This window comes from Tachypleus tridentatus, chromosome 4 (genome assembly GCF_004210375.1).
Source record: "Tachypleus tridentatus isolate NWPU-2018 chromosome 4, ASM421037v1, whole genome shotgun sequence".
NCBI classification, from domain to species: Eukaryota; Metazoa; Arthropoda; class Merostomata; order Xiphosura; family Limulidae; genus Tachypleus; species Tachypleus tridentatus.
In genome coordinates, this window is record NC_134828.1 from 24,909,046 (window position 1) to 24,933,376 (window position 24,331).

A 24,331-nucleotide genomic window follows, 5' to 3' on the forward strand; every position below is an offset into this window, starting at 1 on the left:
GGAAGTCAGGGGGCTCACACCGCTAAAATCGAGTTCAATGCTTTTGGTGAGCACGGCACAGATAGCCCATCGTTAATTTTGTGTTGACAAATAAAACGACAAACTTACGACTACTGCACCGCCTGGGGACACTGAATTGGAAGAAAGTGTAACATGAAAAAACGTGAAAAATTAAATTTAAATCTCTTGTGAACAAAATACAAAACCTTTACCATTATTCTTAAAAGTGTCATTAATTAAGTGTTCCTTTACAATACTAAATCCTTATATCTAGGCCCGGCATGGCCAAGCGCGTTAAGTCGTGCGACTCGTAATCTGAGGGTTGCGGGTTCGCATCCCCGTCGCGCCAAACATGCTCGCCCTTTCAGCCGTGAGGACGTTATAATGTGACGGTCAATCCCACTATTCGTTGGTAAAAGAGTAGCCCAAGAGTTGGCGGTGGGTGGTGATGACTAGCTGCCTTCCCTCTAGTCTTACACTGCTAAATTAGGGACGGCTAGCACAGATAGCCCTCGAGTAGCTTTGTGCGAAATTCAAAAAACAAACAAACAATCCTTATATCTAACTAAGCGTTTCAGAAATATAGGAAATATAAAACTTTGGAAAATTCGATTACGTTGTTCTAATGATAATTCGTGCTACAAAGAGCGCTTTACGTTTAATGAGAGAAACAAAACTGGACAACGATTCCTTACGTTTTAAGAGCACCAATATGAAATTTTCTGGACGTATGAACGTGCTTATCGCACCAGAAAATAATGTCATTAAAAAACCCGATAAACCTTCTAAAATTAAATTACTATACAGAAGGTCCCTGACTTGCAAATAGTTTCATATGGGCGTCACCTAGCGGAACAAATACCGCTGGAAGTGTATCGTAAATGTCTATTACCTGAAGGTGTTTAAAGTTAAAAATACTTTTATGATTCGTCCCATTCAAGCATCTTACAGCTACGTAAAGAAGATAAATTTCACGTCTTATCCCTTATATTTATAATAAAATATTACTATATACCATTTAAAAGCTAGTCACTGAACCATTCGAAATGTTTGTTATAATAATTTTCATACAAATGTGACTGCCATTTGTTCACTCAACGTGACTTGGTAACGAATATATTTTCATGTCCTACATTATTCACGGTGCTGAGGGCGAGTATCGAGGCGTTAAAAATTAAATATATTTAAATGCAACAGGTTGTTCGTAAAATTCGCTTAGATTACACAAGGAAAAGATTTAACGTTTCTTTACCGATAATAATAATGTATCAGTAATCAACAGGTAAGAATTATATTTCTGCTAGCATTTATTTGGTTTAAGCTTGGTTGTTTGTTGTTAAACACAAAGCTACAGAACTAGTTATCCTTGTTGTGGCGTGGTTTGGTGATTAATGCGCCTTACTTTCAATTCGAGTGGCGCGGGTTCGAACCCTCCCACCAAACATGGTTGCCTTTTTAGCCATGGGGGCGATATCATGTGAGGGTTAATTCCAAGAATTGGTTGTGGGTGGTGACGATTGGCTCTCTTCACTGTAGTCTTTCCCTGCTAAATTAGGGACGGCTATCTGCTATAGGCCTTGTGTAGCTTTGAGCGAAATTCAAAGCAACAGCTGTACTGTGTCCACCACAAGTATCAAAACTCAATTTTTAGCAGTGTGAGCCTGCTAGTTTGCCGCTTAGTGACTGAGGAGTGATTATGTTTGGAGAATGGCGGTTGTTACTTTTCCCAAACTTTGTATGTTTTGACTCATACCCGCTAAATGACTAAAGAAAATTCATTTAGAAGATCTAGAGTGCGTTGTTTTTTATTTGTTTTTGTTTTAATTCGTAAACGATTATTTTATAGTTCTATATTCTTTCGTCCCGAAGCAAACTGTAAGTAGGCGATGCTACTGAGGGAAAAAAGAAATGGGTTTATCCCTTGAAATGTATATATATATATCGTTAAGAAAAGAAAAAAAAAGATAGATATATTTTAGACTTCTCATTTATCCACGATCTGTTCTTTTACATATAAATAAAGAACTATCTCTTCAGAAATACGTTTGAGTCTGGTTGCAATTGAGCGTAGAACTACGCAATGTGATATATGTGCTCTACTTACACAACTACTGAATCCCAATTTTTAACACTGTAAGCCTAAAGATTTCATCTTAAACTGGTGAATTAGTAACGTTAATATCAGCACCACACATAAACTGATAGGCACGACTGGTCGCGAGCATACGCACCGGTCTTTGAATCGGAGGGTCCATGGTTCGCGTCTCATCTTCCCGCAATCGCATTCTATGCTGCAGGTGCATTATAACATTGATGGCCAAATCGTACATTTCGATTTGAGACGTTCACGAGTTATCTATGGGCGCTACTGACCACCTACGTTCTTACTAATTCTTCAACTCAAATTAGGGACGATTTAGCGCAAGCAGAATTTATGAAGCTATGCGCGAATATCTGATAGGAAAATATATATTTTTTTAAATTTGTTATCAACAGAAGAATCACTTTAATTAATTGATTAAATAAGATCTTCTGGTTTCAAAATTAAGACTGTTATGCAGAGAAATCGGTGATACGAGTTTTTAACAAATACTTTTGTCTACCATAAATTGATTATATAATAACACCGAAGCTATTTTGTTATTTGTTAAATTTCGCGCAAAGCTACTCGAGGGCTATCTGCGCTAGCCGTCCCTAGTTTAGCAGCTAGTCATCACCACCCACCGCCAACGCTTGGGCTGCTCTTTTACCAATGAATAGTGAGATTGACTGTCCAATTATAACGCCCCCACGGATGCAAGGGGGAGCACGTTTGGTGCGACGGGGATTTGAACCCCCGACCCTCGGATTGCGAGTCGAACGCCTTAACACGCTTGGCCGTGCCGGGCCAACAACACCGGAGCTCTCGATTTTAACTATATATAAGACAAGCATGTTTGCTCATTTTTATTCAAGTTACAGAACGGTCTTATTAGAATCTCGTTCAAGTCGAACATTTTTTAAGAAACTTTAAAACTAATCAGTTGTCGAAATATCCGAACGGATTAGAGCATGACAAAGTAACTGAAACCTTGAAGTTTCAAACGTCGTCTGTTTTTATCAGTCAAAGAACGGTATTAATAAAACACACGGTACAAGTTTTTGTTCCAAAGTAAAACATTTATAATAACAGTGGTCTGGTTCAAAGTCTATCATTATAAAAGCTACCAGCAGTGGAAGTGGTCATGTTTCAGTGATTTGTAAATTAAAGTTTAGGATGAAGAAAATTTTTAAAGTCAGAGCAGAAACCAAAACACCAAATTTATTTACTTAAGTCAGAATCAGAGATAAAAGAGAAATACATGGCCACTGTGAGGAAAAAGTTCAGCTCCAAACTGAAAAAAAAAACATTTATAGAAACAAGCGAAGAAATGATCTAAAAACAAGTGAAAAACAATAGTTTACACAAAACATTACAGACCTCTCAGAAACTTGAAGATACTTAGAAAATACAACTTTTTTTTTTCAAAATTAGAACAATCATAAAACAGTAAATTATGTTCAGAGCCTCAAAAAACAAAAACTGTGAATAGGATATTAAGCTTTCAATCTAGAAGACAACTGCATTAAAATTAAAAATTTAATAATCAAGATGGCGTTTCTTAGGACATTGTGAAACCTCCGTATACAACTATGTAACCACAATAATATCGACAAAACTATCATTACTGTGAATAATGTGTCACTTTCAGGTAGTCTGAATTCATGTTTGCATCAGTGCATTATAATATTTGCGTCAGAACACAATTCTTCACTAATAATTCCAGGACTACCAATTTCAGCTCGGCACCACTTCTGCTGTAATGAATAATGCAGTACATAAAAATGAGTAATGGAAGGCATTGGACTTTGTAACTTCGTGAGAGAAAAAAACGTTATTACCTTTATTACTACAATGATAACTGGGCGGAAGGTCGAGAACAGTTTCGTGACAATTCAAACAACAGGAAGTCCATGTCTAAAACTACAGCGCTCATGCGTTTATCTCTTCTTTTGTCTTGTGGTAAAGGTGTGAGGGCACACTCATAAGTTAAAATCAAAGACAAGATTCTTTAGTTAAAGATACGATCCTACATTTAGCCTCACTTCTGCGTCTTTTAATAACAACTAAATTGGATTTGTCACTACATTAATATTTTATGCTATTTAGATAGGTATCATATCATACCTATAGATGTCGCTTTAATCTTGCGCCACCGAAAAAACGGGGAAGCGAAGCGTAAAGAACTGAAAATACACATGCTAAAGCACGTTCGATATACAAGTGAATAAATGTTGAAAAACTGATTCGCTGTAGTATTACAAGATCAGTAGCCTGTTTTTTAAGATAGCCAGTATTTCATCCAAGAACTTCTAGTAAAAACATATGCTAATGTTTGTTTTTATTCACAGTAATTTGCACTACATATTGAATGTTTGCGTTGTGTTTGTTTCTGAAAATCGCGCAAAGCTACACGAGGGCTATCTGCGCTAGCCGTCCCTAATCTACCAGTGTAAGATTGGAGGGAAGGCAGCTAGTCATCACCACCCACTGCCAACTCTTGAGCTACTCTTTTATCAACAAATAGTGGGATTGATCGTTACATTATAACGCACCCCACGGCTGAAAGGGGCGAGCAAGTTTGGTATGATGGGGATTCGACCCTCGGATTACAAATCGAATGTCGTAACCACTGGGCCATGGCGGGCACGTTTCCGTTATATGCGTTAATTTTGTAACATAAACTAAACATAAACGCTATCATTCCTAAGTGGTTCATCAGTAAGTATGCAAGCTTAAAATATTAAAAACTGGGTTTCGATACCTGAGGTGGGCAGGACTAAACCAATAAACTATCTGTGATCTGTCCACAAACAAAAATAGAGCACTGCATTTTAGTGTTGTTAGTTCGTAATTTTACCGCTGACTCACTTGGGGGACATATTTTAACAAGTTGCGTATTTTTTTTGACAGAAAAACATATGATCGTAGCTATCCGATGGGCTACACACAGTTATGTTCTTCAATCTACAATTTACAGTTTCCCTTAATACAATATTTACTTGGTTTCATTTGACAGTCGATATGCGATTCCTGTAAATGCTTTATTATAAAATGTAAAAGAGGAGAAGCAAAAGACGAAACTGGCTTATTCCACTTCGCTTGATTTCACAACTGAAGGACACAGTTAACTAACCCTAAGTGATATATCGTCTGTTAGGCTTAACATTTCAGTGGGACTGACGATATTCTATAGAAGTGAAATAAAGCAAATTAACATGTCAGTGGAACCGACTACTGTACAAACGAGATAGGGTGAATTAAAACAAATTACAATTTTCGTTTTTTTAACCTTACTTCTCTTTGACGACTTGTATTTTTTCGTAATAATATATTCGAGTGGTGTCAATATTTTACCACTTTGAACTAAAGGCGTCAGTAACAATTTTGATCCGATTTTTATACAAATATGAAAACGTTCTTCTTATCATAAAATGTTTCGGCAACTAGAAACCAAACAGCATTTACGGTAAAGTAAAGTTTGATGATTTGATATGAATCATTGTCTTGGTTAATAGTTTATACGGTCCTCTAAGTCTCATAATTAATTGATGACTAACTCTTTTATTAGCTAGAGACCAATTACTGACTAATTATTATCAAACATTTCGGCTGCTAACTTGTTACTGTCTTTAGAAGACGTCCTAAGGACTGTTTCTATGTTGTAGTATTCACATGATCCTTAGGACTTTCGCCGAAGACAATAGCAAATGAGTAACCGAAACGATGGATTATAACTTATAAGTAATTAGTCTGTAGCTGTTAAAAGGGGGAGTTATTAGTTAGCAATTATACACTATCGGTCGTGTAAGCTATTAACAGTATCCTAAACAGTCATGTATTATAATAAAAGGTTAAATTTGTATTACGTACTTTTAACACGGCGCAGTGTAATTCCCAGAGGTCGATATTTTACGCGTTTCTCAGTCGTTAATAACATTTTAAACTGGTATTAGTTTTAAATTACAATCTGTAAATATTCATTATGAAATTAACACGTTAAGTTGTATATTTTTCCTTTTTGCAAGTATGAAAACTGTCATGTTAACAACCTATAATAAAAAACGCGTGGATGTAGATTTACCAAGGTGTCACACGGCACAAAATAACGTCTTTCTAGTAAAGCCAGGTCTATCAGCAACTGAGCTTAGAACGTCAAATAGCAGTTTAAATAAGTTTGTTTTGAATTTCGCGCAAAGCTACACGAGGACTATCTGCGCTGGCCATCCATAATTTTGCAGTGTAAGATTACAGGGAAGGCAACTCGTCATCACCACCCGCCGCCAACTTTGGGGCTACTCTTTTACCAACAAATAGTGGGATTGACCGTCACATTACGGCTGACAGAGCGAGCATGTTTGGTGTGAGGGGAATTCGGACCCGCGGGCCTCGGATGACGATTCGAGTGCCTTAACCACCTGGTCATGGTGGGCCTGGTTACAATGAAAAGGTGTTTGATCTTTAGTACTCCTGTTTTTTACAGTTTCTTTGCCCGAGTTTGATTTGATTCCAATAATTTTGGACAATCTGTCTTTCTGATGACTTAAACTTGACCCCTCCTCAGTATACTTGAGGATTGTAGCTTTAGTGAGCTAACGTGTAAACGCGTTTATGTAGTTAAGACACAATGAGTTCTCGCCAGACTGCCCACTCAACGCACCGTGCTCTTCACGTGTACGTCGGCCTGTACAGATTGCTTCGTCGGTTTTTTAACATAAGGCTTAATAGTTCTAATTCTGTAGGAGATGGATATGAAATTAAGATAGATTTGTTTTTATGTTAATTATTGTTTGTTTGTAATTCAAGGAAGCAATTAACTGGAAAAAACGCGTTTTCGACGTCATTATGAAACGCTAGAGTTTATTGGTGTTCGCTACTTCGCTCACGAGTCTCGATACAGGACCGTTCACTTGCGCTACCATAGAAACAGGACTCTTTGTTAACTTCTCTACATCTCAACACAATACTTATAAAGTTAAATCATATTATTACTAGTAGTAAGATTTCCCGCTAACTCTCAGATCCAATGTTTCTAACTGTTTGTAGATTACATAATTTACTGTTTCTGTTATTATAGTTCCCTTCCCAGGAGACACAGCGCCTAGCCTGGTGATTTATAACACTTAAAAACTGAGTTTCGACATTCCTTGGGGGACAGATAACTCTGTACTTTTGTTTTTTAACTACAAACAAACAAACCTCTTCTCGTGGGGAATCTCACCCAAATTAGCTTTATGGAACCATGTGCAACAAACAGACTTGCCTTCCGATGTTCCCTCGTCCTCCGTGAGAGTGTTTTCCTTCGATGGAAGTGTATCAAACCCCCCTGTTCCTCCTGGTACTTCGTTGTCTGACTGTTCTTCCTGCTGCACACTGTCTCTTCCAGTCGAAGATGACTCGGGAGATCTGGACGGATTTCGTTCTTCGAGTAGTGTCTCGCCGTCACTACTTTTGATGAGGTTTCTTATAAGGAATGAAGGAGCGTGCAACACGCGCGACTCGTGCACGCGCGTGCGTAAGTCCGTGGGTTGCACTTGGCTTCCCAAGTCCTCGTTCCCGGCTGTCTCGTAGTCAACAGATGTTCTTTTCGGTGCGTATCCCTTCTCTTCTGAATGTTTGAGAGTCATGATTGAGAAAGACGTTCCTTCTGTTTCAGTGTTCGCGGACATATTAACAATCATGGCCGAGAGTTGGACGTCAAACCGTCTCCTCCACAGTGCGACCCATTTGCGCCAAGTATGTCCACTTCACTCAAGCCGCTAATGGCTACACGCGCTGTTACACATCAAGTGCGAAGTAAAATAACACTCAAGCTCGTGAAAACACACCGCACAAAGGGGCGTTCATGTAGATTAACTTCGTAGTTTGTCTGTCTACCTCTTACGGACGAATCTCTGCTACTGTTGCTTCAACTGACGCACTAGAATAACGTCACCAGCTTAACTGTTAGCCAACCAAGAAGCGCAAACCAAAATGCTAAGTTTAGCACCGCCTTCTAACTAATCTGCCAATGAACTGTTTCGAAAATTAGCCATCCGTTACCAGGGCCGCAATGCCTAATACTATGGTTCGAACGTATAGTTGAAATGCGTGCTTACAATTACGAACGCATCTATCTCGTATTACTGTTATTTTACATATAAATAGGAACCATCTTATCTATTATGTTCTATTTGTGAATTATAGCGGATACAATCACAAAAGATGTTTGCATGATAAAGTATTAACTGTGAAACATCCCTTGTGAGAATGGAGAACTTCAGTAAAGATTTAATAAACTGCTTATCGAGCTGTTGGTGATGTAAATTTCTGAACTGTCGCTATTGGAAGGAAGTGATGTTACGTCATACAAGCGGCCCTGTTTCTTCTTTACTAAGGCTTATTACCCTCTTCCTCCGACTTAGGTAAATCTTAGGTTTAATTTTCTTAAGTTAAACGTGTCCCTGCGATGGCTTCTAGGTAGTCAGTTTTTTAATATGAAACCATGATCAAATGTTTTTGCTTTGTACAGAAAATACGAAACAAAACTAATAGTTTTTGCGTTTAAAATGTAATTAATAAATGCAAGAACATTTAACGTTTGATTACAATGATTAGTTATTTAATAAAAGCAAAAATATTTGACATTTGATTACAATGATTAGTAATTTAATAAATGCAAAACTATGTAAAGTTTAATTACTATGATTAGGTGTCTAATAAACGCAAAAGTATATAACATTTGATTACAATGGCGAGAGTAGTTTTTGCTTTGTTTGATGTTCCACGTTATAATTCCTGTTCTACACCTATAATCTCTATCAGTTAAAATATAGTATATTGTTTTATGGAATAGGCCTTTTTATGGCTATATTTCGACGTTAAAAACCTTGGTTTACATTTGAAACTGTTAACTGTTGTCGTTTGAAGAGATTTGTTTGTTGAATATATTTATACATATTTATGTATGTTAGCTTAAATTAATTCGATATGTTGTCGCTTATATGTGTTAAACCTCTCAACAGGTGACAGACAACAGCGGCATATCATCATGCAGTTTCTAGTTTAACTGCAGATTCCAGATTCGTATAATTTCAAGTCTATCAGTTTAGTGTCAATGTTTCATAGCTATAGCTGTGGTTCAGATTTGTATATGTATATATATTCAAAGGCTTAGAATCAACTGAAAAATCCTGAATAACAATAGTCTTAACTGTTAAATAGTTCTGAAGAATCTTCTGCACTTTTCCTGCAGGGTGTTACTAAATTCTTCTTTCTTTTTCTTTAGTAACAACGCCATCTGACGACATATGCACGAATCTACATATAATGTACGATAGAATAATTTCAAGAAACTAAAGGAATAGCACGTTAACGGTTATTGTGCATCTAAATACTTGTTTCTAGTCTGTTTATTATAGCTTTTACTATGTCTTTTAAGTTTATGAGATATAGAAATTGCATAATATAAACTTTAACAAGTTTTTAAAATTACATCTAATATCGTTTGTATCAGATCTGTTCGAGGCTTGCAAATATTTAATTGCTAAAACCCCAGCTATTTTTCCCTTCGAATTATAGTTTTATTTTTATTTAGTTTATTTTAATAAACGTATCCTCTCTTTGTGTTTAAATGTTTTTGTCACTTTTATTGTAACGTAATTATTGTCAATTGTTCTGCAATGTTCTGGCTGGTAAACGTTAAAATCTCTGACAATTTTTGATCACCTGACTTCGTTTTCATATGGATATTTAGCCTATTCTCTGCTTATCTTTTGTAGCCTCTTAGTATAGTAAAATTGCATTTCATATCAGATTTAGCACTAGTTTTCTTTATTTCTGTTTTCTGTTTATATTTTCTTTATATCAATTTTCATTTCATATAGGCGGAGCTGCTGTCTGCATCACTGGACATACATATCACCTTAATGGCATTTCTCCCTCCGGAGAGTCAGCGGACTTATAATGTTGAACCCTGAGGTTCGGTTCTCGCAGTGGACAGAGAGCAGAACGTATGATTACTAGAAACCCACAAGAAGTATACATGTATTCCACATACGTTTGGTATGGGTACTAAAACTTTATTAATTAAAATAGAGTACAGAACGACGTTTCGACTTTCTTAATTCATTTTCTGGTTAACAAAGAGAGTTTAGGAAGTGGCCCTTACTGGGCACATGTTTTGGGACAAGAGTGTGAGAGGATATGAGATTGTAGAGACGTGGCAGTAGATGTTAGGTTATTAATTAATACAGGTATAAAGTTGTTCTTTATTCTGATGTAACTTTGGTTTGAATTCTCGTATATGTAAGGCTTCTTTGATTATGCGTTTGTTTGTATGTGTTTCACTAGTTAGTGACCCCGGCATGGCCAGGTGGTTAAGGCATTCGACTCGTAATCCGAGGATCGCGGGTTCGAATCTCCGTCACACCAAACATGCTCGCCCTTTCAGGAGGCGTTATAATGGGACGGTCAATCCCACTCTTCGTTGGTAAAAGAGTTGGTCCAAGAGTTAGCGGTGGGTGGTGATGACTAGTGCCTTCCTTCTAGTCTTACACTGCTAAATTAAGGACGGCTAGCGCAGATATCCCTCGTGTAGCTTTGTGCGAAATTAAAAACAAAGAAACAAACAAACCCTACTTAGTGTGTGGGCGTTTTCTATGGTTATATTGTACTTATATTTGATTTGCAGTGTTTAAAAACGTGCGATGGTGTTCTTTTCTGTTCTATGAATCTAGTTTTCATTTTCCAGCTTGTTTCTCCAAGTCGTGGAATTGTTGTACTGTATTTTATAAATAATGTTGGTGTTGTCAGTGTAGTTTCTACATAGTATGAACTTTAGTTTTGTACCTTGTGTTTGTATAAATTTAGTGTTTACTGAAGTGTTGTGTTTTATTGTCTTCTTCCAAATGTTGGTGTTTTCTTTTCTCGCTGATATCGAGAATATATGACATAGAACAGTGTAATGTTTTATAATTACTTGTTTCTTTGAATTTATTATTATTTGTTTGTTGTTGACTGTGTTGTTGGTCTAGGTGTGTGTGTTTAATTTTTTCAATGGTTTTTTAAGAAAATTTATTTATGTTGATGAAGTGCTGTTTTATTGTGTTGATTTCATCATTAATTTTATCAGGTGAACATAGTTTTGTGGCTGTGTTTATTTGGTTTCTTAATGTGTTGAGTTTTGGTTTTGTTTCACGTGCTGAGTCCCAGTATAGTTCAGTATGGGTGATTTTTATGTAGATTTCTTTTCTTTGGTTAATTTTCTCGTGTTCACATTTGAACATAATTTAGTGTAGATAGCTCGTTGTATTGCTTTATGTTAAAACAAATATTAAAACAGTTTAATGATAGATTCCCTACAGACAGCAATGAGCAAACGTGAGGCTGTAAATTCGCACAATCGACCGTAAGTGGAGACACTCATTAAATATGCAGGTAGTTCGTTAATTAAAGTAGCTGTTACGTTCGTATGGCTACTAACGTATTAGTTCTGTTCAACGTAGTTCACGTGTCAATCTATTTTAATTCGTCAAAAGAGGACTTAGACCTTTTGACCTTACTTCAAAGTTTCTAAAGAACTGTTTCTAATATTTGGCACCGCAATACATTTCTCATAAAATACAAATTTACCAAGCATATGCTAATTAACAAAGAGCTCTCAGACGAGAAAGGAGAGAAAAAAGCAACCATGTTTGTGGCAGTGTGAACAACCAACATCAACGACAGAAAACCCGCGAGATGACCGCCTTCAGAAAATTCTGGAATAACTGAATTACTCGTTAAAATGAAAGTCCGGTTGGTTTACGGTTTTCTTAACTAGATGTGTACTTGCTACAGCGTGCTTTAGAGACGACACGAAAGGTCTGAAGGTTTGGAAAAGGAAACTTTCCATCAATTAACATCTTTTTCATACGGACGTTTTTGGACATCGCATTCTCTGTCAATAGAAATATGTTCCATATAAGGAGAAGTGAAAAGAATAAATCAAGTACTGGAGTTAATCAAAACATTTTGCGATGTGTGAATGGAAGAGAGAAAGTGTTGACGTAAGTTTACGACAACTTAAGTAAAACAACGAAATCAAGAAGTCCTTACGTTAGTTCATGGAGAAGTGTTTGATATTTTCAGCCTCAGTTACACTTCATATGACACTTGGGCTAAACGGTCAGATTAAAGATCCTTAGGTCCAGGCATGGCTATCCCTATAACTTAGAATAACTGGCCAGAGGCAAAGCAGGTAACACCGCGATCTGTGCGCCCAAAGATCCCACAGTCCAGGCATGGCTGTCCCAACGTAATTTAGAGATGTTGGTCAGGGGGGAAAACAAACATTTAAGAGCATCCAGTGTTTATGCACCTAATATTAACTGAATAAAGAGATTGATTGTCACTTTTATAACACATGAACAATTGAATGTAGAACGTGTTCGGTAGCACACCAAGGTGATTTCAGATCAGTAACACCGTATACTAATCCCCAGATCCTGATATATGTGAATAAAAATAGCTTGTAAACCACGCTGAATAACATTATACAACTCCGAAAATATGTAGATTCTCATTTCACACATTCCATTCCATATCGGAAGTTTAAACACCGCTAGCTTTTATCTCTACACAGTGAAATATATGTATAGACCCTTGAAGATCTTTGTTTGTTTTTTTGTTTTGAATTTCGCGCAAAGCTACACGAGGTCTACCTGCGCTAGCCGTCCCTAATTTAGCAGTGTAAGACTAGAGGGAAGGCAGCTAGTCATCACCACCCACCGCGAACTCATTGGCTACTCTTTCACCAACGAATAGTGGGAATGACCGTGACATTATAACGCTCCCCCCACGGCTGAAAGGGCGAGCATGTTTGGTGTGACGTGGATTCGAACCCGCGACTCTCGGATTACGAGTCGAGTGCCTTAACCACCTGGCCATACCGGGCCTGAAAAATTAAAAGTTGAAATATTATTTAAAAATGGCTTAAAAATTGCGTCTCGTGTTCCCCTCCCAGTATTTTCCATACATTGGAGTTGTTCGTGGGTACACTATAAATCGCACCATTCAGTCATACAAGGGTAATCCAAGACTTGCCGGTAGGTGTTGTTCACCTGTTGTCTTTTAAAGTCTTTCAGTCAGTCTTCAGGAAAATGATAAAACAGACAAAACCGTCTCCACACAAAACCGTGTTTGAAGTTATCCATTTTATCTTATTATATTGATTTCCCAGTTCTTGGTTTTCTATCTTTTCCGCCTACGGATATAGCAAGGTTTATTACATGGAAATTCCTACCATCGAGCTACCTAGGATGGTAACAGATGGTATAGCTGGAAGCTATAATCTTCCTTTGTGGGTTTTGTTATTCAGTGCGAGCCAACAGGTTTCGTATGGCTACACAAGTGTCAATATTGAGAGAAAAATGATAAAATCCTTAAGTTATTTAAGGTAAAGAACTGGACACTCTAAAACACTTTTATTCTCCGAATAATTTGAATGATAAGAAACGAGAGAACCAGTTTTTAAAATAGATTTAACTAAAGTACTTTTAAGTTTAAAAACGTACTTAGGTCAAATGTTTTATATTCTTATAGGAAGTATTATTGTTGTTCTAGAATGCTTAGAACTTTGTATTTCTTTAACAAAATATAAATAATAATCAAACCACGATTTCTAGTACAATTGCTGGAGCTCGAGTGATGTACAAGGAAGTCACCACACTAATATTGTACTTGTCCGACTTCGATATTACACGCTTCTTATAAAAGTGTCCGGCATGGCCAGGTGGTTAGGGCGCTCGACTCGTAATCTGAGGGTCGTGGGCTCGAATCCCTGTCATGTCATACATGTTCGCCCTTTCAACCGTTGTGATGTTATCATATGACGGTCATTCCCACTATTCGTTGGTAGAAAAGTAGCCCAAGAGTTGACGGTGGGTGGTGATGACTAGCTGCCTTCCCTCTTGTCTTACAATGCTAAAATTAAGGACGGCTAGCGCAGATAGCCCTCGTGTAGCTTTGCGCGAAATTCAAAACAAAACAAATCCCATAGAAGTGGTTTGTGGTTTTCTTGTAGCAAAGCCACATCGGGCTATCTGCTCAGCCCACCGAGGGGAATCGAACCCCTGATTTTAGCGTTGCCTATAGAAGTGTTTTTATAAGCAAATTCGGATTAAGTTAATAGAGAGTAAAGCAAAAGTACGAATGTCAGTAAATGGAAGTAACAGATTACAGTTTCACTTTATATATGTCAATTTCATTACATATGAGTAGTGCAGTGAGAATTGGTAGATAACTATTCTTTGTGCAAGCAACAATAAAACTATTGAAATGAGGATATAGTTTTGCCTCACCCTGTGGTTTGTAGTGCAGACAGTCCCCGACTTGCGTAATATGCGACTTCCATAAACTCGCACTTAAAGAATTTTCATAAACCCATTAATAAACCGTCGAGTTGCGGAAAATTTAAGTTACGTCATCTTATCAATGCTGTCGCCACGTGGTCATTTCTACAACCAAACCAGCTGCTCTTAGAGATGCTACCATGTGCCCGCCCGCCCCCTCTCTCTCATTCATATACACACTCTCATGCTAAACACATTTTGTGCATCGTTGGTTGTAACTTCTTTGTTGTTGTTTTTTTTGTGGTAGTGATTTTTGTGCTCTAATCATGACTGGGAAAGGACACACTGGCGCTAAAAATGGCGAGCGTACTCGTAAACGCACTAAAATAGATCAAGAGATGAAACTGAAGATGATAGAGAAATATGAGGGTGGACACACCTTATCGTTTACTGTGAACTCAGTATCTACAGTGAACACGATAGTGAAAGATGCGAGAGTATGCGATCTTTAAAGTCTACAATAATAACAAAACAGCGGGCTGGTGCAATTCATGATGTGGAGAAACTGCCTGTCATGTGGACGAAGACCAGATTCTGACGGTTCAATCAAAGGCGCGATAATTTTAGAGTGATGGGCGAAGCTGTTAGCGACGATGCTAACGCTGCCAAGTTGTTTCCAGATGTGTTTAAATTAAAAAAAAAAATGAAGGTGATTATACAGTACAACAAGTGTTAACTGTAGATAAGACTGGGTTGTTCTGGACATCAACATCTGTCCGATCGCTCGAACATTTCAGTTGAAGAGAAAACAATGCCATGATTTAAAGCAGCAACAGGTAGACTGATTCTTTTTACTTGGGGTCAATGTCGCTGGTGACCACAGGTTAAACCATTGCCTGTGTATCACTCTAAGAACCCACGCACGTTTAACTGTGTTGTCCCAGAAGATGAGGAATATTGCCTTAAATATGGCATCCCATTGACGATTTTGCTTGTTATTGACAATGAACCCGGCAATCCAATTCATCTCAATGATTTCATCGAATGTCAAAATGGATCAGGGTGTGCTTGCGAATTTCAAAGCGTATTATTTTCAACAAGCATTGACTGCCATGAGGTCACAGAGAAGACGCTCAGAGACTTTTGGAAATCATACATTACCTACCAAGGGATTCTCAACATTGCAAAGGCACGGCAAGAGATTACGCATTGTTTGAATTCTGTGTGGAAAATCTATGTCCCCAGTTCGAGCGTAGCTTCAAAGGTTTGCTGAAAAGATGGATCTTGAAATCTGTTAAAATGACACAGAAGAGCTAATTGAAGGACATTAAATGGAACTTTCTAGTGCAATTAGAAGCAGCAAAGGCTCAAGAAACCATTCAGAGTGAACAATCTGACGAATTAGATGAAAACCCATGGTGCCTCATTGCAAAGGAAATGGCACATGCTTTCCGTAACATTGAGGTAGGCATGGGGTGGGTCAAGAAAATGGACCCACCTCATACATCATGTTATTTAAAAGTCTTAAAATGGGTGAAGGATGTCTTGGCTATGGAGAGATTTACGATGAGAAAAAAAATGGCCGGCAAACAATTCACTTGATCCATCTCTCGATAAGTTTGAACCTTCCATCGTTGACTCTGATGAACCTGAATTTTTCGTTTTATCTGAAGCATCTCTTTTCCCATCTAACAACTAAATTCGTCCTCACCACAATTAAAAAACATTACTTCCTGCAAGCTTGGATGGCATTAGTTTTAAGGCACGTAAAACAATTTTATTTATCATGTACAACTGTTCAAATAATTTTAACTTTATTATCACCAGTAAAAGAAATAATGGCTCGGCATGACCAGGTGGGTTAAGGCGTGCGACTCGTAATCTGAGGGTCGCGAGTTCGCATCCCCGTCGCACCAAACATGTTCGCCTTTTCAGCCGTGGAGGCGTTAAAATATGGTCAATCCCACTATTCGTTGGTAAAACCCCAAGAGTTGGCGGTGGGTGGTGATGACTAGCTGCCTTCCATCTAGTCTTACACTGCTAAATTAGGGACGACTAGCGCAGATAGCTCTTGAGTAGCTTTGCGCGAAATTCAAAAAGAAATAATTAAATTTCGTTTATTTTTAGCTTTGTTTATAACAAATTGCGCTGACATCTGGTGATGGTTATCGTAGTAAGCTCACACACGCGGTACTTCAGTTGCATGTGAAGAAATGGCGTTGACATCTGGTAGTGGTATTCGTGGTACTTAGTAATAAACAAACTTGTCCCATATGAATTATTCCTTACTTTTGAAAAGTTATTTTTCTTTTTGCATTTGTTACACTTTTTTTTTAATATCCACATAGCCTAATTTAGCACTGCGTGATGAGGCTGACATATAAAATCATTCAATTAGCATATATCTCTTCTAGGCCTTTCCGACTTACGTGAAGGTTCTTGGAACATTACCTTTATGTAAGTCGGGAACTGTTTGTACAGTTGTCAGTTTCAACGTTCGGTCTATTAGACGTTAACTTTAACACACTTGAACCCCTGTAGTTATAACTTCTTATTTGTTTTTCAATATGATAATATCTACTCTCAAAATATTTTGGTTAATAGAATTGTTCAGTGATTAATTTTTGTTCAAATTAACTATTTATTTTAGACTTTCATGACTCGTATTAATCAAATTATGAATGTGCTGAAGTTACATACTGTAACATTTGTGTTTAATTATTTTATCATTTAATTCTAGTGGTAAACAAGCTAGTTTACTGCTAGAGATAAATGATGAAATAGTTAAACTAGCTTGTTTACTGCTAGAGTTAAATGATGAAATAGTTAAACTAGCTTGTTTGCTGCTAGAGATAAATCATGAAATAATTAAACTAGCTTGCTTACCGCTAGAGTTAAATGATGAAATAGTTAAACTAGCTTGTTTACCGCTAGAGTTAAATGATGAGATAGTTAAACTAGCTTGGTTACTGCTAGAGATAAATGATAAAATAAGTAAATCATATTGCTTACAACTAGAGTTTAATGATGAAATAAGTAAACCATATTGCTTACAGCTAGAGTTTAATGATGAAATAAGTAAATCATATTGCTTACAGCTAGAGTTTAATGATGAAATAAGTAAACCATATTGCTTACAACTAGAGTTTAATGATGAAATAAGTAAACCATATTGCTTACAGCTAGAGTTTAATGATGAAATAAGTAAACCATATTGCTTACAGCTAGAGTTTAATGATGAAATAAGTAAACCATATTGCTTACAGCTAGAGTTTAATGATGAAATAAGTAAACCATATTGCTTACAACTAGAGTTTAATGATGAAATAAGTAAACCATATTGCTTACAACTAGAGTTTAATGATGAAATAAGTAAACCATATTGCTTACAACTAGAGTTTAATGATGAAATAAGTAAACCATATTGCTTACAGCTAGAGTTTAATGATGAAATAAGTAAACCATATTGCTTACAGCTAGAGTTTAATGATGAAATAAGTAAATCATATTGCTTACAGCTAGAGTTTAATGATGAAATAAGTAAACCATATTGCTTACAACTAGAGTTTAACGATGAAATAAGTAAACCATATTGCTTACAACTAGAGTTTAACGATGAAATAAGTAAACCATATTGCTTACAACTAGAGTTTAATGATGAAATAAGTAAACCATATTGCTTACAACTAGAGTTTAATGATGAAATAAGTAAACCATATTGCTTACAACTAGAGTTTAATGATGAAATAAGTAAACTATTTTTTTTACAAGTCAGATGTAACTATATTCACATTACAAGATCTTTGTAATTAAAATGCACATTGTTATAATTCTATTTCAATATCTTAGATACAATGTTAATTTCTTTGACAAAAATTCAAACAAGTTTTTTTATAATACATAGTCTAATTACAGGTTCATATACAAGTATAAACAATGGTGTTTGATTATTGTACGTATCTAATCTATCTATTTATTTATATATATATTTTAATGTAATATATTTATTCATGCATAATACGATACATGCATTTATGCGCTTCGTTTATTTTAAAATTCCTGATTATTTGAAATCAGGTAAGAACTTTATATATGTAAATATATGCACACTATACACACACATATGTATGTATATGCTGGTGTATGTAAAAATTTTACTTGTAAAGTTAATAGCTTCGAGGATAGTTTAAACAAGTCAGTGTGCTTTGTAGGAAGCCAACTCTGAAATACAGTAAACAAAATAATTGCAAAAGTACTGCGTGTTTTTGTTATATTTGGTTATTATCTTTGTCAACTCTGTATATGGTTCTGTGGCCTTGCACGCTAGCTATCTGAACCACGAGCATTCTAAACGATTACCGAAAATCATGCATTGCTCACATCTTTGAAAACCTACGCGCTCGGTTGGTAACACTTATAAATTAAACGCTGTTGCAACAAACGCGTCATATTAGCGTATAATTACGAATAACATATTCTGGAGGCTTCACATCAACTTAGTGGTGGACAAACATATTTCAGCACTTAGGGAAATACTCGTTACAATGACACGCGTTGTTTAATAACAGTTAAACCCGATAAAGATCCGGGGTGTGTGTGTGTGTGTTTGTGTATGTGCTTGTAACCGCTATCTCCACATCTATAACTACAACAAATTGTCCTATTGACCGGAGTTGATAGCAACAACAATAATGGACTTATTGACTTTTCATATTGATGAAACAATTCTCTCTTGTTGCCCCGACCAAATGATGGTAAATGAGACGCAGAGCGAAAGGGCAGTATATGCCAAGTCAACAGCAGTTTGTACTACTGGTGTGCCTACGCTACTAGTCGGCGACTCCTCCCTGCCGTTGGGGGGAAAATATCCAACCCATAATTTCGTTAAATTTTCATGCTCTTTAATAATTCACCACTATCAGCAGAAATGTCGTCGTATATTTGATATTACCAGGCGCTATTACAGAAGACCAGTTGATCGAACCATTTTGGAAAACAACTGTCATTTTGAGCCCTGAAATTAGCGAACGTGCTTCGTGAAACCGGAGAGCATCGCCTCAGGTCGATAGCTGGTGACTGAGGCTACACGCCTGGTACAAAGGACCACACATAAACAATAAACCTAACAATGGAAATTGAACACAGTTCGATAACGTATGTCTGTCACATATAGACAGATAGAGCGCTTTAGTGCGTGTAGTGGCGGCAGGGCAGGAGAAATTACATAACGATTATATTTCGATGCTTGTATTTCTTCTACTAAAGAAGTAATTTTGTGGTAAGTAGGCTTTTCATGCATAATAAAAGAATTATGAAGCCAATTTAAACAGAGGAATTGCGTGCACGTGTATTACAGGTGTACTAAGTGACATAGAGTTATCTTACGATGAAAATGACTAAACGATATACTTTATAGGCTTATGTTATCAACTCAACACAGTGCATAGAGAAATCTTTATCAGAAACAAGTTTTCTTCCACGTATACAAAGAATAAAAGATTTATACGTTTGGGTCTCAACATTTTATTTGTGACAGTGTTACAGTTCTTCATACACAAACCTTCGAATCATATCTATTAAAATACAACATTCAAAATTTGTGAACATACATAAATATAAAACAGTCGTTTCTTTCCTCACTTATTAATTATATCTTATCTTGAGGAACGTTTAAGCGCTTCTTGCATGCCCCTCAAATCTGCCTTTAAAAGGAATATCAAATTTTTAATATAATAAACTTTCAAATGTAGTTATATTTATTTCTAATCCGATGGATTCGTCTATCTTTCTGATAGACTCTGTAGTTCCAGTCATGTACAAATTTATTTACTTCCAACCTGATAGGCTCTTTACTTCCGGTTATATATAGCTTTATTCGTATTTCAGTCTGTAGACTCGTACTTCCGTCATGTATAATTTTATCTACTTCCAGTCACACGAACTCGATTCTTCTTGTTATGTACAAATATACTTACTTCTAATGTAATAGACCACTCTCTTCTGATCACGTGTTGTTTTAGTTACTTTCAGTCTGGTAGATTCTTTACCTCTAATGTAATAGACTCTTTACTTTCGGTCACTTATAGTTTTATCTTCTTCCATCCTGATATATTAAAGTTTTAATACCCATACCAGCTGTCTTGATAATACATTTTTACTCTTTTATAGTTACGGGGGAGGGGGGCTAGTAAGGCACTTTCTTAAGCCTTAAATATGACAGATTCTTGTTAATTTAACTGATGTGTGTATTGTGGAAGGTTACTCTTGACAGCAGACGTTTACAGAAGTTACTTCTTTTGTGTTTTTGTTTCGCAGAAGCGCATTAGTTATCCATCCATAATATATGTACATGTTACCTCCAGCGATAAGTCTGAAAACGCTATAAACTTGGTTTCGATATTCGTGATGTACACAGCACAAGATCTCATTGTGCAGCTTTACTCTTAACAATAAACAAACACATAAACACAAAAATTTCACATTGTTAACACGCATTCATAAATCATCTATCGTCTTTTGTCTTAAAGCCTTCACAATTTGGAGTTTCTCTGAACAATAAGTTCGCAGCTCCAAAATTAAAATACACACATTTCGTGGATGTAGTTAAAAAGATAATTACTTACAGTTTCCGTCTTAAAATATTCGCAAATAACATACAGGAACCCTGCGTGTTAAGCATATGCTACCACTATATATAAGAACGTGTGTACAATGTTCGGTGTTAAACAGTTCACTACAAACAACACTGTTAACAGTATACATATATGTGTTATCGTTCTTTAGTTCCTCATGAATAGTCCAGTACAAAACTGAACGTAGTTTACGTATGTCTATATAAACTCAGTGTATTTAGTAAATAAGTTATAAACATACGACACTTAAGAAGCTGTACAAACTTCTGAACTATTTTTTCTAACTTAGTTTTCGTGCTTTAAGTGCTACATCTAAAGTCTTAAGAAATAAGTTATATGTAACAATGGAAATGCGTCCATAGTCTTTATGGCATTTAAGGCGTGGTATGAAACCTGATCGTAATAATACATTACGAATACGAACGTGTATTGGCAGAAAATAACATTATGGCAAACAATATAAAGCTAACAAAACTTTCACATCAAAGTACGACAAATCTTAGCTCACCACATGTATATTTGTAACTGATAAAAGAGTCATAAATATATTTATGATTGTATTTTAAATATAGGCGGGAATTTCGTTTCAAGAACGAAGCGTCCGTCCTTCACGTGCTCAAAGTGTTCTCTTTACATGTTGAAAATGTGCCATACAAAGAATTATGATTTTTACCGTTTTGCTTCCTTGGACTTGTTAGCAAGTAACAACAAAAGTGAATTATTTCTAGCTTTTTTATGACTGAATATGTTTGAACTATAGCTTAAGTTATGTGCTCATGAGAAGGGGTGGTTAATAAGAGAAGCTAGAACGTGAATAACCAACCACAACAATTACACGGTTCAGCACTGTTAACAGAGTCGTACACTTAACTAGTTTCGCATTTGTTAAAAGTGAAACCTGTACGCGTACGATGGGAGAACCAGTTCATTCTTGTGCAGTAGGGATATTATATATTATAACAAAAAACCAAAATACAGAAAAGCCACGGTTTGTTTTTCTCGCCGACAGTTGAGCCGACCTGAAACATCCAGACCTAGAGAGGTCTGTTTCAGCTCCATAGTAACCGATGACAGCCAACTAGTTAACTCACTTTATCTCAATATAAACATGACAACTGATCTGATGCTATAATGTTCCAAGTAGCCCATCCACCCCAGACTGCAGAGTGACCGAGAATACAGTAACTGTATTTTGTAATTCCATTATCACCAGAAGTGTACCGAGAATACAGTAGCTGTATTTTGTAATTCCATTATCGCCAGAAGTGTACCGAGAATACAGTAGCTGTATTTTGTAATTCCCCTATCACTAGAAGTGTACCGAGAATACAGTGACTGTATTTTGTAATTCCATTATCACCAGAAGTGTACCGAGAATACAGTGACTGTATTTTGTAATTCCATTATCACTAGAAGTGTACCGAGAATACAGTGACTGTATTTTGTAATTCCATTATCACTAGAAGTGTACCGAGAATACAGTGACTGTATTTTGTAATTCCATTATCACCAGAAGTGTACCGAGAATACAGTGACTGTATTTTGTAATTCCATTATCACCAGAAGTGTACCGAGAATACAGTGACTGTATTATGTAATTCCATTATCACCAGAAGTGTACCTAGAATACAGTGACTGTATTTTGTAATTCCATTATCACTAGAAGTGTACCGAGAATACAGTGACTGTATTTTGTAATTCCATTATCACTAGAAGTGTACCGAGAATACAGTGACTGTATTTTGTAATTCCATTATCACCAGAAGTGTACCGAGAATACAGTGACTGTATTTTGTAATTCCATTATCACCAGAAGTGTACCGAGAATACAGTGACTGTATTATGTAATTCCATTATCACCAGAAGTGTACCTAGAATACAGTGACTGTATTTTGTAATTCCATTATCACTAGAAGTGTACCGAGAATACAGTGACTGTATTTTGTAATTCCATTATCACTAGAAGTGTACCGAGAATACAGTGACTGTATTTTGTAATTCCATTATCACCAGAAGTGTACCGAGAATACAGTGACTGTATTTTGTAATTCCATTATCACCAGAAGTGTACCGAGAATACAGTGACTGTATTATGTAATTCCATTATCACCAGAAGTGTACCTAGAATACAGTGACTGTATTTTGTAATTCCATTATCACTAGAAGTGTACCGAGAATACAGTGACTATTCTCATGCAGTACAGTATCTTCCAATCATATCGCTTGAACAGTAACGAGCACTTGTCACAGAAAAGTTGGTGAACTAACCAGTCACAGTCCTGGTCTACTGACCACCCGGTTTGTGGTATTTTAATATCTACAGTGTTATATTGCTAAACGTTTTAAAAACCGGGCAATGTGAATGTTTGGTCTTTGAGAACCGACCCGCTTTCATCCGGTTCCTCTCCACCCAATGAACGTAGTGATGTAATATTCGTAGTCCTAACTGTAGTTTCACGAACTTCAAGTCTCGTGCATGAATTATCGAACAGAAAATTTCAATACATTTTTTTTTTTTCCTTTCGCTCTTTCCAGTTCGCGTCGACTATGAATTTTAAAACAAGGTATTGAACAAAGGGAGCCAAGTATGGAAGCAAATATATTTATTCACCCAGAATTCGAAGTCGCCGTGTATTTTGTTGTGAGATAATGACAGCGCATGCTTGTAACCTCCCACCCTCATCATATCTTTCCTCAGGTATTACCGTATTACCAAGTTCCAAATAAACTCGCTTGTTTAAAGTCACTGTAGTTAATGGTAACGTTGTAAAACTAGGTGCTTTGGATCACTCCAGAATCCATATTCATAATCAGTTGTTACCTTCGTATTGTTTTTGTTTTTTTTCATTTAGTTTCTCAGTATCTAATGTCATAGTCGACTACACAAAAAGTGTAGGCAGACCAGCGTGGCTTTGCGCTAAAACAAACAAATAAACAAGCACATTATGGTTGTGCCACAAGATTAATGTGCCCAGAAACTGTGAATTCAAGGATTCTAAGCTCGTGTCCCTTTGCCCAAAAAACAAACAAATAAACTCACTACGCATTTTGGTCACGGGGGCGTGTTGTAAAAGTGAAAATGAAATCATACTATTTGCTGATCAAAGAATAGGTGGCGGGTGCTTCGAACTAGCTGTCTTACATCTGGTCTATTGATTCAAAATTAGGGACAAAAGACAACTTCTGTGTAGCTTCACACAAACATTTTAAAACGGACTTACAACGTCATTGTCTTATATTCAGACTAATTCAAGTGTAAAACTGAACAATCTTGAACACTAGGGAACATTCGACATTTATTGTATCTA

At 36.5% G+C, this 24,331-nt stretch overlaps 1 protein-coding gene and 1 long non-coding RNA gene across 2 annotated transcripts in view; one reads left to right on the plus strand and one right to left on the minus strand.

Annotated features, from left to right (window-relative positions):
• Window positions 1-8,029, minus strand: part of LOC143248697 (uncharacterized) — a 26,165-nt gene extending 18,136 nt beyond the window's left edge. Inside the window, exon 1 of the mRNA XM_076497336.1 lies at window positions 7,344-8,029. Within this exon, the coding sequence (XP_076353451.1) occupies window positions 7,344-7,761 (418 nt within the window). The 5' untranslated portion in view covers window positions 7,762-8,029. The remainder of the gene's footprint in view (window positions 1-7,343) is intronic.
• Window positions 8,027-24,331, plus strand: part of LOC143248698 (uncharacterized) — a 21,772-nt gene continuing 5,467 nt past the window's right edge. The window contains exons 1-2 of the long non-coding RNA XR_013027150.1: window positions 8,027-8,484; window positions 9,946-10,123. This is a non-coding gene — a long non-coding RNA (uncharacterized LOC143248698). The remainder of the gene's footprint in view (window positions 8,485-9,945; window positions 10,124-24,331) is intronic.